The sequence below is a fragment of the Cavia porcellus genome, unplaced genomic scaffold (assembly GCF_034190915.1).
Source record: "Cavia porcellus strain 051 isolate PalLab524CR breed Dunkin Hartley unplaced genomic scaffold, mCavPor4.1 scaffold_23, whole genome shotgun sequence".
Taxonomy (NCBI): Eukaryota; Metazoa; Chordata; class Mammalia; order Rodentia; family Caviidae; genus Cavia; species Cavia porcellus.
In genome coordinates, this window is record NW_026947506.1 from 17,109,632 (window position 1) to 17,126,486 (window position 16,855).

At 38.5% G+C, this 16,855-nt stretch overlaps 1 protein-coding gene across 1 annotated transcript; it reads left to right on the forward strand.

The window, feature by feature from the left end:
* The first annotated feature begins 10,546 nt into the window (after positions 1 to 10,546).
* LOC134472274 (speckle-type POZ protein-like) lies at positions 10,547 to 11,650 on the forward strand. The gene has a single exon (XM_063233550.1). The coding sequence runs from the start codon at positions 10,547 to 10,549 to the stop codon at positions 11,648 to 11,650; it is 1,104 nt and encodes a 367-aa protein (XP_063089620.1).
* Positions 11,651 to 16,855: the final 5,205 nt, after the last annotated feature.

Sequence of the window (16,855 nt, forward strand, 5' to 3'; positions counted from 1 at the left end):
CACTGAGCTTTGGCCCTTACTAGTGAGGATCCATAAAACTGATTAATGTGAGTCCTTTGTTTTGGCTCCAGACCTTCAGGTGTGGGAGGCACATAGACTCATGGGAAGCACTGTCATGGGCTCCTGCATGACATTGCTGTGGGACACAGGCTCTTGGATGAATATTCTGAGTCATTAGTGCTGTGGATATGTTTCTTGCTCCTTTTTTCTGTTAAATTCTGGGTGATCATCATAAATAATATTATAAATTCAATATTCTGATGTTAATGGCTCTCCTTAAAATCCATTACTACAACTAACAATTAAACAGCTCCCTTAAAGAACACAATGAAGTGGCAAAGTACCCAAAGTCCTGTCTTCACCATCTCAGAAGCTGATGACTCAACACATAAATGAAGATTGAGGAGACACTGTACACTAGACTATAGTTATCTTCAATAACCTGCTATCCGATTGGGTTCTTGATCCTATTCCTCTTGGATGTCATGGTGTATGCTGTTGACCTTGGGACAATGTCCCTAGGGAAGTGGGAAATTCCAGAGGAGATTGCTTTTGTTCTATTATCCCTACTTGTTTTTATTAAACTAAATATTCAACTGTTTAAAATTATTTTCCTAGTGCTAACCTGATTAATTCTTCTGGGGTTACACTTAACAGTCACAACCCAGGCTTTACCTTTCCTGCTCTTCATTCGGCAGGTGAAGTTTCATGACATTATTTCATAGTCAAAAATAGCCAGTCCTGATGAACTTGGATGCATCCCTCTGAAGATAGCAGTGAATCCCCCAAATTAAATAATATTGGAATTAACCAGGCTATAAAAGCAGAATGCCTCTCTGTTGTGTCTTTATCCCCATAGGCTATTTTTTGGAAACCCAATGGATGGCAGAGAAGAAGGTCTATAGAAGGATTCCCTGCATGTAAGGTACTAAAAAGACACTGAGGCATAATTTAGGTATCATAAACCTGGTGATTTATGGATTATATATGAATCCTAAGATAAAGCAGAATTGTAAAAATGAAACAGAAGCATACAGTCCAGAGTGATGTTGTAGAACCATAGGATTTTGGGTATGGCAGTATGGTGGTTTACACCTTATAATTAGAAAAAAAGTGACTAAAATCCATTGACCAAATGGTGGGCTCAGAATAACAAGTTCTAACATGTATATAGAGAATAGTTATAATGTTGCAGAACTGCATAGTCAAACAAGTTCTGTATGCAGGTTTGAATCATACTCAAGGGTATTAATAATCCAATTTGAGCAAGAGGGCTCATTTGGGACATTTATATATATGTAAATATAGGGAAGGGGGCAGACAAAGAATTCTTTCTTACATACCAAGGACTGAAATATTGCTCTGAAACCCTGCTGCCTATTTTCTTACACTCTCCTGCTGTTGCATGTTTGTGTAAGCCTGATGCTAAATGTATTACCTAAGGCACCCCTAAAAGTAATACCTCATCCCTGGTAGATATTCTGGTTAACCTAGACCAAAAAAAATGCAAAATCTAGGATTTACTTTATAGGACTAATAAACTTCTAAAAATGTCACACCCCATGATAGTAAGGAGCTGCTGGATGTTTAGTAGACCAAATTAAAGATTTATGAAGCTATAGCTTCATCAACCACAGTTATACCCCATTAAATACTCTGTTACCTAGAAGACTGAGAATCCATACCATTAGTCATGATAGAGACTGTTTATGGACAACAATTTCGTGTCAGACAGGGTGACAGTGAAGTTACATGAAACCAGACGAGGTCTCAGGATTCCACCTACTGGGAGGCTCAAGACTCATGGTTTTCTCTACTAATAGGTTGTTCAAATGCCTCAACCATAGACAAAACTTTTACTATGACACTATCTTGCCTACTAACAAAGCTCATTCACAGAGTGACAGCTGTACATGTAGGAAGCCAGGACTGATGGCTTTCCGTTAACCAGCAGACATGACAAAACAGACTACTATACTATGAATAATTGTAAGGGCAAGCATCCTGCAACACTTGCAATTAGTGCAGGAGCACTAGCCCATTTTGAAACGACTCTAGAGGCTTCACTGAATAACCCAAGCAAACAACAGAGCCTCATTCAGGTGAGGTCAGTCATTAAAATGCTTCATAACCAGGTGAACTCACTGGCAAATGTACATTTAATCAAATTTAGAAAGAGACTTAGCTGTCTTTTAATGGAACAAGCAGGACATACTACTTTAATAGGAGAAACTGCAGTTTCTATGCAAACAATACATGAATAAACATAGAAACTTTAGACAAATCAGGACAAGAATAAAAGGGGAAAAATTATATAATGATACTCATGGACAATATGATATTGTTCAATTGGGATGTGTAGCTAGACTCAAACCTAGAAGGAATCACAGGGCCAAAATTTAATATCATAGTTGTCTTCAAATTTAGGTCATGCCTAAAATTAACTGGATAACACATAGAATTCAAAGTAGTGTATATCAAGCACATATGGTACTGTTGGATGACTGTAATACCAGTCAGCAGAACTAGTAACCACAACCTCATGAAAGACTAGATATATCCTAGAAAATAATATATCTTTGAGTGGAGAATGTGAGAGCATTCACATCTCCCAGTATTGTTTCCTTTTTCTGCTTTTCCACTAGAAATCCCACAAATCCTGGTCTTCAAAATTTCTCTTATTTTGTGGTTTACATAGATATCTAGTTATCAAATAGAACTCAAATACTAAGTTAACTTTGGCCAAATCCCCAAAGTCTGCTCCTCTGCATTAATTGGTCATAAAAACTATGGAAAAGGAAACACAATGGGTTCATCTCAAGCCACCAAGAGGCATTTTTCCTTACATTTTGCATTGTGATTAACCAGACATGTAAGAAGCTCTTCTAAGATTCCAAAGCAAAATAAGTGCCACATTGGTGGGGTTCATAGCAACCCTCTAAACTTGTGGACTTGTATAGCGATTTATAACAGAAGTGAAAAAAGGCAACAGTATAGTGTCTTAATGTCACATGGGCTGACATTTACTGTTTGAATTAAACCTCACCTGTTTGTGGAACTAAGTGTCCCAAGTGTTAATTTCTTGCAAATGCCATAACAATAAAACACAACCTGTGGAGGCCAACAACCAGTGAAGCCCTTTTCCCAGATGAAACTTGCAGAGCCTTTTTTTTTTCCTGAAAGGATTTCTATCTTGTATCAGCTGTGTGTTCTTTTGTGATCTGAGGGGCATTTCTCACATAGATCAACCTTAGGATTTCAGCTCTAGTATTTCCAAAGGTTTTGAACTGCATGGCCAGGTATAGACAGTGCAGCAACCCAACATTTTGGGTACCAAATGTAGTGTTGGGTATTTTCTCCCATTAATGAGACAAGACATTCAATATATAAAGTGAAGGGAAGGAAGGGCTTACTTACATAACATTTCGTGGGCATTTCACTCTATAAACCACTGACTCCAAGGGAGAGTAGTGCATGGCAAAGGGCAACATTTCATGGTAGCAGCAAACAGTGAAACCAACAAGATCAAAATGAATGGCTCACAGGAGGAAAATTCTTCCTGTTCCTTATTTTGCTTGAAGGCCACACAGGCTTGAGTGTAGCATTCACACCTATAATCCAAACTTTGGACCATGAGTCATGCACAAATCTAGAAAACTGCTTGAATGACTGCATGAGATTTTGGAGGAATTTTCAGACTCAAACGAAACACTTCATTTTATGAATGTCTTAGAATGTTTTAGGTTCAATTTTTTTTACTTTTCAGTAGGATATTTCCAAATTAGTATACTTTTCCAACAAGAAAGACTTAGATGTAGTGTGGATAGGTCAGAAATATACCCTTACATGATCAGAAGAGACTGTTCTTCCATTTGTTGTTTTTTGTCCATCTATAATATGATATTAAATGTATTTTTTGTTCAAGAGAATAAGGTACACTAGATTTGAAATTATAGTGTCTGAGCTACAAAGAGTGAATAATGATTCAGAAAATGAAGAGGACTGTTGATGACATCTCTGACAGGGAACTTACTGGGCTATGTGTACCTTGTCTGCCCCGTAAGTCACCTGTATAAGCCTATTTTTTGGCATTATCACTCCCCATGTCCATTGGGCAACTTAATTCATATGGTGCTCCATATTTGGCATTCTCTGATCTATCACCTACCTTTCATCTGAGAGGCTGATTCAGATGAGAGGCTGTGGGAGGGGGTAGGAACACCAGAATGCTGCTGTACTGAGTACTGTGTTTATTTGTTTCCTATGTTAATGAGAATAGCAGGACAGAGAGTACAATGGGTCAACCTTTAGGGTTTCCTTTAGGATCACATATTGGTGAATGCTGATTGCAGGGAGGTAATATGAAGTAAATAGGTTCAAGACTCCATTAGAAATTGATTGGCTTACCGTGCGTGGTAGCTCACACCTTTAATCCCAGCACTCCAGAGGCTGAGGTGTGAGGATCCTTGCGAGTTCAAGACCAGCCTGGGATACAAAGTGAGCTCAAGGCCAGCCTGAACTTCATAGCAAGACCCTGTCTCAAAAAAGACAAAAAAAAAAAAAATACAGAACAGGTTGGCTGGGAAGGAAGAGGTGGTTCTTCTGGGTAAACTGATCCAGTGTCAGGAGCAAGGATATGGATTTGGGACCAGTACAAACAGTGAATATTGACAGACTGGCTCTAAACCTAAAGTCTAGAGTAAGAAATCACTATATGCTACTTGCTCAGAGCTCTTAGATCTCCTCCTCAACCAATTCACTCCTTGGGTCCAACTTGTGGAAATAGTAAGAATCCTGAGTTGCAGGATGTGGAAGCACACATCTATAATCCCATCACTCACGAGGTTGAGGCAGGAAAATCACCAGATTTTCAAGGACAATTTGCACTACATAATAACCTGAATAAAAAAAAAACGAATGAAAGAATGATTGAAGGAAAGATGGAAAGATGGAGGGAAGAAGAAAGGAATAAAGGAACAAAGAAAGGAAGGAAGGAGGGAACAGGAAAGAAAGAAAAAAGGAAGAGATAAAGACTACAATTTATGGATAGATCTCACCTGCTTTCTTCCAAAGCTTCTCTTCTCTGTGCTTTCAGAAACTCAGATGTGTGCTCCAGTTTTCTACCAGACTCAGCAGCATTATATATATCCTCATGGTTCAGGTCTGCTTTCAAAGGGAATGGAAAAATGCTCAGCCATTGGGGTCACTATGAGTCCATCATTCTCAGAAACTACCTCTGCTTTACTGAAACATGTTAATTTCATCACTTCAAGACATGAGAAACTGCTAAATTATTCACAACATTATATAGTACTCTATTATCCTTAATCATTGCATTCTGAGTTCAAATTTTAAATTTTATCTAATCCAAATGTGGAAAATTATCCACTTCTTATTACTTACAATGAAACCTTATTACTTACATTAAAACTTATAACTGGAGTAGATATCCTCTCAATACTTTATACTTGCTTATTAAATAGAATAGTACAAGGGGTAGAAACTGCTTATCAACACCAATATCTATTCTGCTTTTGGTTTCCTAGTTTTAAGTGAGCACATGCTTCCCAGACAATTCACATTACCTAAGCTTTTCAGCCAGAGAGTTTTATCGTGGAGTTAAGTGCTACTTGGAAGTATGCAGAAGGAAGAGATCCACACAATTTCTGTGGCCTTTCTTAGAGAAGAGTGTTTCCTCACTATTCATATTTACTGTGGTTTTCAAACACAAGAAGACATCTTAGGTTCATTTATCTTTTGCCTACCCTATATCTGGAATCAGTGATTTCCTAAAAGAGTCCTGGTATTTTATCATGTATTGTGCTAATTACAAAGCTTTGTGAAGCAGTGTAGTTTATGAAGTGATTTTCTCAGCTCATTGCTTCTGAGATTTAAGAGAATGGTACAGGCATCTATTTGTCTCAGATGAGGCTCTAGTGGTGGGTGGTATAACAATAGTTATTGCTAGTGAATTATTACTGGCCTGGGTTAGCCTCAAGTGTGATGACTCATTCTTGTAGAGACCAATCCATTTTAATGAAATGGACACACTCCTGTGAGTTGCAACTTTCAATTTTCCTAGGATGTGAATGGTGCGATCATGGGGACAAATGACAAGAGTCAGAGTACCAAAACCTGAGATCATTTGTAGCACTCTTTCCTGATGGAAAGTACAATGGAGCAGGAGAAAAGAAAGAAGGAGCTGGAGGAAACCACATGAGAATTCCATGGGATGAAGCACATTTATTTTTACAGTTGGTAGATTCAGTATCATATGAAACCTCTCCACCGAAGAGGTTATCCACATAACTTGTCTCAGGCACCCAGAGATTTTGAGATAAGAGCAGCTATCCCTGTGACTTGACCCACGAAGACCCTGTTCTTCAGACTAGCTTTGGTTTGGCCCCACATGTGATCCATGTTCAGCTTTAGCTGATCTGCTGAGCTAGACAGACTTTCTATTTCCCTGAGTGTAGTGCTCTAATATCTTAATTTACTTCGAACTGGTTCTAACTCTTAAGGTTTTATTACTTTATCACTGCTACACTATGAACCCAGTTCCCAGAATAAGAGTACCATCCCATGATAAGCGTTCAGATATGTAGGAGATTTAGCTCAGCAGCATAAGCTCCTGCTTTACAAGCAAGTAGTTTTGAATTTCATCTCTTGTATGAAAAAAAAGAGTTCAAACCATATCCAAATGATGTCAATGTGCAATAAGTTCAGGCAGCTTTCAAAATGTTGAGCCACATGCCAGCATTTCTTTGGTGAGACAAACATACCTGACACACAAAACCTAAAGCAGGAGAGGTGGAATGTGGTTTGTATCCTCAGTGTTTGGGATGCTCCAAGGCACAACCATCATGGAAGAACTTCCTAGTAGTGCAAATTTGTTATTTTCATGGCAACAACAAAAGGATCAAAATGAACAGCAGCAAGAGATACCACCCCACCCCAAGCTCACCCACAGTATACGAGCACCATGGGGACCCCTTAATATTACACTCAACTGTGAACATCCATGGATGATTACACCAAGGGTTTCAGTTCCCATGTCAGGAGACTCTTAATCTCATCAAGTTGGTGATTTGGATGAACTGGCCCAGGAGTCATGTGACCAGCAATTCCTAAGGTACTTGAACTGGTAGTGGCACATAAAAATGCTCTGTGGAGATTTTTCGTTTCAGAACTTCAGTTCAGGTGTCTCTAAGTAATCTCAGCATGCTGGTAGACTGAAATAGTTTGCCAAAAATCAGATTAAGCTCAGGCAATTCAGCAACTTAGTGATATCTTATTTCCAACTAAACAATGTAAATTGGTATGAAAGCTCAAGATTTAATCCCCAAAACCATCCCACTCAAAAAAAAAAAAAAAGCCCACAAGGAAAGTATTCTTAACATCCTTAGGAATTTTTAAATTTTCTACACCTTTAAGTTGTTATTGTGCTGTTTTCAAACTTATGCTCAGAGCTTTCCTAGCTGATATACTACTTCATAGTTACGCTGTATTTTTATGAAAAATATTCTTTTTTATCACCATAGGTGTTACTTTGTGTACCTCCAAAATGCACTGACTTAATTCTATTTCACAATCTTGCTTATAATCATGCTAACACTGCATTACATTGAAGTGTTTGATCTACTTCCTGTGTCTTGTTCAGTCGACATGCAGTGTGTGTTTGGATATCTGTGTGTGTGTGTGTGTGTGTGTGTGTGTGTGCGTGTAAATGGCTCCCAAGTGTTCATGCATGTGCAAAACTGTAAGCTGTCACTGATATCCTCGTATACCCAGTCCCTGAGATAATTATTTCTCTACTAGAGGCAAAGTAGCACAAGAGAAGCTGAATTCACCCTACAGTAAACACTTTTGTTGATTTCATAGCATTTCTTTTTTATTTAGGACTGTAACTTCTGGTTCCTCGGACCTTTCTGTTCTTGACCAGCTCAGGTAGGATTGTAGTTCCCTAGAAGTTTCTCCCAAATGGGGACTTTTCCCTACAAGCATGTTTTGGCCACCAGAATTGAGTGTTCATAGGGTTCAGAGTACTCAATTCCTTGTGCTCTTACTTGGGACTTCAAATCCAGAAAGCTTTCTGCAGAGTTGCCTGTTATTCTCACATTTTCCTTGGGAGGATTTCTGAGTTTTTGTGATGATATGAGAGATTTTTTTCCCCTCAAGCCTATCAGAAGTCTGTCTGTGTTTCCTTCACTTCAACATGCATAGTTTGATTACTTTTGATTCTTTTTTTTTTTTTTTTTTGTCTTTTTGAAACAAGCTCTAGCTATGTGGTTCACGTTAGTCATACATTTGTAAGGATCCTCCTAACTCCAGCTCTGGATTTCTGGGATTAAAGGCGTGTACTACTATGCCTGGCTGCTGTTGATTCCTGAATACTCAAATTTCAGAAACCTGCCCTACCTCTTTAGCAGTTAGAAAACAGAAGAATTAGGCATAGTGGACTTGTCTGAAATCACAGAATACAACAGTGTCAGGATCATTGAAGGTGTACGGCTAGCTTAACTACATAGCAAGAAACTTTTAAAAAACTTAATGAAATAATAAATGAAAGCAAAAAAGAAATTCAGAGGCAGCAAAAAGAATTTCTTTTCTTCAAGAAGACAGAAGATAGGTGGTGTAAGCATTAACTGAATCTGTTAATTTGAATAAAAAATGCTGAGCTCAAGTGGATTAGAATACTTTGCAAAGATCCACCCTAAGGTGGATGCTTATCTAAGTGGTATAAAAGGGGATCAAAGAAGGCTGGGTCACATCTGTTTGAGAAGAACTCAGCGTGTTTTCAACACAGCTTCAAGATTTGAACTGGGTTCTTTGTGTCTCCAGCGTGCCAATAGCCTTTCTGACTCTCCTGTATGTGACTCTGTGTGCACCAACTGTAAGTCAATCATTTAAATCTTGTAACTTTACTAGATTACTAGCACTAAATCTGTTTACCTAGTGAGCACTGCCTAACATAGATAGGGATATTTCAGGTAATGTACTTGGGGCTCTAAGAAATAGAATCCCAGATTTAAATTGTCTTAGGAAAAATAACACACATGAGCTCTTGAAGAAACAGCACTATTTTACTTTATTTCATTTTATGACATTTCTATTTGAAAACAACAAGGATACCTATTAGATACCCCCATGGGCATTAAAACTGCATGTGAGCACCAAGATTGGCATAATGTCATTAAGAAAAGTTCTCTGTCACTTAGTTGTCCTGAAAATTTCTCCCTTAGCATGGGCAAGCTTGTCTTCCCTTAGGCACCAGTTTTATTTAGCTGCTGCTTTCCTTGTGATGACAGTCCTGTGTCAGCCAGGCAGAGGGCTGAAACGAGGGATTCCTAGAAGGCTTGATGTGCATTGGGCTGAGGAAAATAAAAAACACATTTGCCTCTCTCAGTGCCTTTATCTGTTCTTCCTGGTGCCCTATCTATTATCAAATGCAACAGTGTCAACCGAAGGGGCTGGAGTGGGTAAGTTACCTATCTTGGCCAGGTTGTACTCATGTAGGAGATGAGGATGGTGTTTTGATAACCCAGAATTCTGACAAGAACTGTGTGAGTCAATTGTCTTGCAACAGGGAGCAAAGAGAGCAAGTGGGAAGGAGAGCCATCTTGTTGCCAACTAAAAACCTATGGCCAGAGAAGGAAAAGAGAGGTAGTCACATTTTCTAGCTCATCCTCAGCAAGGTTTTTACCTCGTCACACACCAAACTCAATGTGAAGAATATTGTGCCATAGGCAGAAAATGGAGATCAAAAAAGGTGTTAAGTTAGGTGTTATCACAACAATGTCCATAAATTTTCTGAAGGCACCATTTGTTTGAAGCACACTCCAGTTATCTGTGTCACAGCACTGGACTGCTTTGGAAGGTTAACAGCATTGAGGAGGTGTATTAGAGAAACAGGTGACCAAACAAGCATGCTGGTGCACTCTTCCAATACCAGCATTCTTGCAGAATTAAATATGAAGCCTCAGAAAGATGAATCCCAACTTTGGAAGTCTAGTAAATAAATTGGGCCAAATCTTCCTCAAATAAATAAATGGATGAGAGACATAAATCAGTGTCAAACCTGTAGGTTCAATCTCCAATAGCAACAAACCAAACAAAATCGATTGTGTTATAAAATATTATTAATATAGATTTTTTTCGAGTACAGTATTTTGCTGCTTATGGAACTGAATTTTGCTATGCAGTTCCAGCTTTCCTCAAATGTTTAGCAATTATCCTTCCTTCGTCTCCAAAGTGGTTCAATTACAGAAAAATATCATGAAAATGAGCAAAAAGGGAGACTTCTTAGGTGAGCTTTTTCTTCCAGGAATAAATAAACAACTGACTAGTGACTGATACACTAGCAAATCTTAGAAAATCTAATTCTAATTGAATATTTTAATGTATAATTAGGCTCTGCATTTCATGACTGCATATCTCTCTACTTGTCTACTTGTCCCGTCTGCTGACGGGAGTGACATTTTTAATATAGTGAAGAAAGAAACCATTTCTCTGACTTGCAAAAACTTCTTTCTCTTTCACACTGGTGATGGCAGGGGTTCAAGAAATGTCAAGTGGGCCAGTAGCTGAGAAGCAATACACCACAGAAGTCAAAGTGGTAAAACTCTCCTACCTGTGGACCATCAGTAACTTTAGCTTTTGCCTAAGGGAAATAGGTCATAGCATTGAAAGTTCAACCTTTTCATCTGAATCAAATGATAAACTGAAATGGTGCTTACGAGTATATCCAAGAGGCGTTGATGAAGAAAGCAAAGATTACCTGTCGCTGGGCCTGGCACTAATCAGCTGTCCAATGAGAGAAGCTTGGGCGAAATTTACATTTTACATTGTGAATGATAAAGGACAGAAAACCAATGGTCTATCAAGTCAAGAAATTCGTAGTTTTGAGCCAGGCTCAGACTGGGGATTCAGAAAATTCATCTTGAGAGAATTGGTTTTAGAAGAAAGCAATGGACTTCTCCCAGATGACAAGCTGACTCTCTGGTGTGAGGTGAAAGTGGCACAAGACTCCACCAACATCTCTAGCCAGAATAACATGAATATGGATGTTCCTGAGTGCTCCTTGCCTGATGATCTAGCAGGGCTGTGGAAGAATTCCCTGCTGGCAGACTGTTGCTTGTGTGTGGCTGGCCAGGAATTCCAGGCTCACAAAGCCATCTTAGCAGCTCGCTCTCCAGTTTTTAGGGCCCTGTTTCAGTATGAATTGCAGAAGAGTAAAAACAGTCCAGTTGAAATCAGTGATATGGATCCTGCAGTTTTCAATGAAATAATTTCTTTCATCTACACTGGAAAGACACCAAATCTCTGCAGAATGGCATCTGATCTGCTGGCAGCTGCAGATAGGTTTGGTCTGGAGCACCTGAAGCTCATGTGTGAAATCCACCTTGGCAGCAACCTCTCTGTGGAGAATGCCCTGGAAATGCTCATTTTGGCTGACCTCCACGGTGCACACCAATTGAAAACTTGGACTCTGGAATTCATCAACTATCATGTTTCTTACATCCTGCAGACATCCACGTGGAAGTGCCTGATGGTGTCTCACCCTCACTTGTTGGCTGAAGCTTACCAGTCTCTGGCTTCCATGCAGGGTGCTTTCCTGGGTCCCCTGTGCAAACATCCAAGGCTGGCCTGAGATACCACATCTCATCTTTCCAAAACAGTGGTCACAGTTGTTTCCACTGAACCTTTTTTAGATAGGGCAATCTGTGGAGCTTTCACTCTACTATGAGGAAATACTGAAATGTCCCTCTCTAGGGTTAGATGGAGCACCTTTTTAATTTTAAAGAACAATAGATAGATCCTTTGGAATTTGGGATAAGAGTAACTTTTTCAAAGGTTTAAGTATGTAACTTAGAGACAATAAGAAACCTGGCTTGTGTAATGTTGTGCATCCTGATTATTGCAATGTTGATTCCAAAATAAAATCAAATTCTTCAGCAAGGAGACATAAACCCTTGTGTTGGAGCTGCCTTAGAATGAGGGATCAGGAACTCACTTCATGAATGTAGGTTGTCAGGCCTTCTTCCCTATCACCCTGCTCTGGGTCCCTCACTCTACACAGTGGCTTTATATTTCCCCCTCCCTGTATTCTGTAAATAAAGTTTAATCTTTCTTTGCACAGTTTTTGATTCCTCTTCCTTTTTCTACATCTGACAGTCAAATGTCTGGGAAAATCTGAAGGTGGCCTGTGACTGCAGGCCCACCATGCACTGGATAACCCAGATTTATATTGGAACCAAACCTTTTAGGGTGTGGGAGAAGAACAATACCCAGAACTTAGGTATTTGGACCAAAGGAATTCCCTGTGCTGCTTCCCTTTGCTCCCTTTGACATGCCTGAGCAACACTTGAATGCCTTCTAACCAATAGTCTGTACATCCCAGCATTGATAGTGCAAGAAATTGCCGGCCTATGAAAGAGCAGACCAATCTTCAGACTCTTGGATTAAATGAAAAGTGTTCAGCTTTAAGATAATGGAAAAGAAAAAAAAAACAGAGTTAATTTGTGTATTCCACAATAATTAATGTTCAGGGAAGAAAACTTTAGTTTTTCCAACTGTTCCAGTACAAGGGTGTGAGTAATAATGCCTCCTCATTGTACAAAATACAAAAGAGTCCCCACACTGTTAGCAATTGGTACTTATAAGAATAGAATATACACTTTTCTTGTCTTTGAAGTAAGGCATGATGGAAAAAATGAGGAATTATTAGATTTAATCCAGTAGGTGAGTGTTCTGACAAAGTTACATTGAACCAAGATCAGTATTGTTGTTTTGGAGCCACTTTCAATATATCAAAGCCCGGGCATGAAAGGACAGGGGAGAGTGGGACCCCACTTGTTTTACTCAAGTGCAGAGTGAGATAAAGATATGTAGCCATGAGGCATCACATGTACTTCAATGGCACTGTTTGAGAATGTTAATGTGAGGTAAAAACTTGTATAAATACTAAAGAGGCAGGAGGCTCTCCCTCTGGCTCTTCTGCTCTACACTTCTCCGTGCTTCCTGCTGTTTCTTGTTACATGCATATGTGTGTTCTTAAACCTTGCAACCTCACTCACAATTTTTCTCAGCCTCCACAAGCAGGTAACAGTGAATAATACTGAAAAACATATTTCACTCTGTTTGTTTTTCATTACATGAACTATGGTTCTTAAATATAGTTGGAAAAGTTTCTGGCATTCTGACCCTCAAAAGTTTCTTTTCCATTCTCTTTTTCTATTTCCTTTAAAACAAGAAAACACAAAAGAAATCCATAAAAAAGAAAAACAGGAATTTTATCTTTGAATGCTTTGAGAAAAAAAATCATTCTTCAGCTGTCCATGTCTAACTAGCTGATGGTGTAGAAGCCAGCCTATTTTCCTCTCTTCAGTTGCTCTTCCTACAAGGCAGAACACTTAAATGTTAATTGTGTTCTTTTGGAAATATAAATGATATTTTGTAAAAAAATCTACATACTATAAATTACAGGGTTATAACCATAATTCAAACTAACTAACAAAGAAAATAATGGACAAATTGAAAATTCCTGCTGCTGAAATACAGGCTGCAGGTTAAGATTATCCAGGACCAGTGCAGGACTTCCCAGGTTTTGAGCACACAAATAATTTTCACAGTGACTTAGTTTCAAATGTTTTTATAGAGATGGAAAGTAAACTGAAAAGACATATTCACAGAAATTGTTTTAATTGCAAAGGCAAAGGGAAGCCAGGCAATGACTGCAGTTTAGGTGGCTGGAGGGTGGTCATTAGGATTTGTGTGCTCTTTTGCAAGAGATGGAGATCTGCTGTTAAGGTTTTGCAGGGATCCTGGGTAGGACTGATCAATTCCTTGGGCCATTATCACAGTTCTAGAATATTTATGAGTGAAGAGTGTTTTAATCATTGGGAAAGAATTGTCTCTGTGTAGTGAGCTTTGTCACATAGAATTCTATATTTTAAACATTAAAAGCAAAAGGTAATACTGAAGATATAACCTTGATTGCTTATACATAAAAAAAATTTATGGTGAAGACAAACAAGCATTTCTCACCAATTTACAATCAATCTTTTTAAGGAAAGAAGTCACTAAGCGCAATTGTTAAGTCTGCAGTCTCCTCGTCAACATATCTGTGTCATCCAAAGATGTCTGTCTATTGTCCTTGAACTACAAGTGAACATATCTTGTTACATTTTTCAACATTTAAATGACTAAAACAAACAAATAAATAAATAAATAAATTTCCCAGGATGCCCTGGAGTTGTTAGTGGTAGCAGTACATTAAGAAACATTGAAGCTGAAGGCCAAATTCCCTTTCCTTCATTCAATTATAAACACATTATCTTGGTATTCTCTGTGTAAGTTAACTGAGACATTGAATCACTGACACCAGGGAGAGACAGTGTGGAACACCAGAGAACTTAGAGATCTCTGATGATAATTGGAGCCACCTGGAACCAGAGGCATCTGGCCAGCAGAGCAAGAAGCTGAATCAGAGCTGGCTGACCACTATAGGAGTCACCTGGGTCTGATCCATTATGTACATGAAGCCTGAAATATTGAAGGTTCCTGCTTCTCTTTCCTCCTTTTTCCTGTTTACATTCTGCCAATTTCTGCTGCAATTATCCTATGGCCACAATTGACATTGTAACATTACTTTTTATGAGGTGTATGCTACATATTTGTGTTTTATATTTATTTTGTTTTGCCCCAGATACTAAAGTCCAGAAAACTGGACTATTTTTGGCTGAATAAACTGTAACATCAGCCCTGGTGATGGGGTAAAGGCAAAAAGAGCAGTTTCCCAGCGTTCATTTGTCATGCCAGAATCCTGGCTTACCAAGGATTTCTGCAGACATGTATCACATAGAAAGCTCTTCAAAATTCTGTGCAAGACTGACATGTACTTCCGTGGAAAAAGGAGCCTCCCCACTGTGCGAGATGAAGTCATTTATTCAATTTTCTGGTTAAGGTAAATTTTCCTCCACCTTTTAATTGAAAATTGGAGGCAATGTGCTAGAATTTTATTAGCTTATCTACACTCAGGTTTGTATTATTTACTGTGAGTGCAGTGGCCCATTTCTTAAAAGGAACTGTGCAGGAGGAAACTTATTTCACATTATTCCAGATTATTTGTATTGTCTTTAGCATAAGAAAGTATTTTTGGAGATTGGAAATATCAAACTTTAGAGAACTGAATTACAACTATTTGGTCAAAATTCAAAGGTATTTAGAACATAAACATATCTAACAGAGTGCAGAAAATTTGTATCCTGGGAATTGTACTGATATGGAAGTTAAATTTTATGTTAGTTTTGCATATTAAAATGATGAAAAAATAGAACTGGTGATTTAGCTCAGTAGTGTGCATGCTTACCTGGCAAGTGTGAGGTTGTGAGTATGACCCAAGGTATATATACAAAAATATATCGGGTCTGCCTTAAGGAACAAAACTCTCATAATTTTCATACCAACATTAATACAGCAGAGCTCTCAGAGTATGCTGAGAACACCATTAGCGATTAATGCACCAGTGTTTGTCTCTGTGGATGAACCTGTATTACGTTTTAAGTCTGGAGGCCCACACAGGCTCCTGCAATCATGGAAGTCTGCTTCTAGAGTTGTGAATGACTTATGGTCCAGTGCTGTAATTCTAGGTGTGAGTGTTACACCCAAGTGTGTTTGGCCTACTTAAAATATAAGGAACAGAAAGAATCTCTCTGTGATCCTGTCCTTTTGCTATTGTTGCTTGTGCTGCTTTCTGCTGCTGAGATCTGATGCCATCTGCCATGTGTCACTCTGACTGGAAGTCTTCTAATTATGGACTTAAAACTCCAAAGACAGTAATATAAATGTCTTTCCACCCCTAATTTAGAAGGTCAGTTAATTTATGTCAGCATTGAGAGAAATGTAAACAAAAGAGAATTTGAGACCAGAGGAGTAGAGTGGTTGTTGTGACTAAACCTGACTTGTGGTTGAACATTCTTTGGGAATGACTTGTGGGAAGTTTTTGGCAAGGTTTGGAAATGTCCTCTTAATGAGTAAATCTGGATCACTTTGTGCTATCTTGCGTATGAGATTCTGCTCAGAATACAGAAGACTGGAATATTTATAGAAATTCTGACACTAAAGACCAGGTTCAGGAGCTTTGGCCACCAGAATTGAATGTTCATAGGGTTCAGTCTACTGGATTCCTTCTCCTCCTAATTCAGATTTTGAATTTGCAAGGCTCGTGCAGTTTTGTCATATTGTCATTCTTGCATTTGCCTTTGGAGGAGGTTCCCACTTCAAACTCACTGTCTTCCAGTGAGCCCTGTCTTCAGGAATGCAATTAATGGAGCCCTGAGGCCCAACTCACTGTTTTCCAGATGGCACATTTGAGATGTACTGGAAGTTTTTATTATATCTATTTCTTTGGCTTGTTTTATTCTTTTATTTTCTTGTACTATATTTTTTCAGGCATATTTTTCATATTCAGCATAGAGAATGTGCACCTGTACATAAGATATCAAAATTATGCTTTATGCTCATGTTCCTCTCCCCTCCCTTCATTCACTCTTCCCCTCATGATTTACAATAATTTCAATTTTATAACACAATTGTGTCTTCATTTCCCTTCCTCCTCCTCTTCTCTTCTTTTCCTTTCCCCATTTTAAAGAATTCTTACTAATTCTCAGCATTTATCCTTCATTCCATTCCTTAATTACCCTTTGCATGCCTCCAACAAGAGAAACAATATAACATTTAATCTCTGGTGTAAAACTTCTGTCAGTTAGGTGTATTTGTATTTAAAGAGAGAAAAAAAGAAAAGTTAATAGAAAAGAGTAGAATAATATCAAAATCCAAAAAATTAACACTAAGT

Excerpts from the sequence above, each read along its gene's own strand:
- LOC134472274 (XM_063233550.1), top strand. The coding sequence starts at position 10,547 with ATGGCAGGGGTTCAAGAAATGTCAAGTGGGCCAGTAGCTGAGAAGCAA.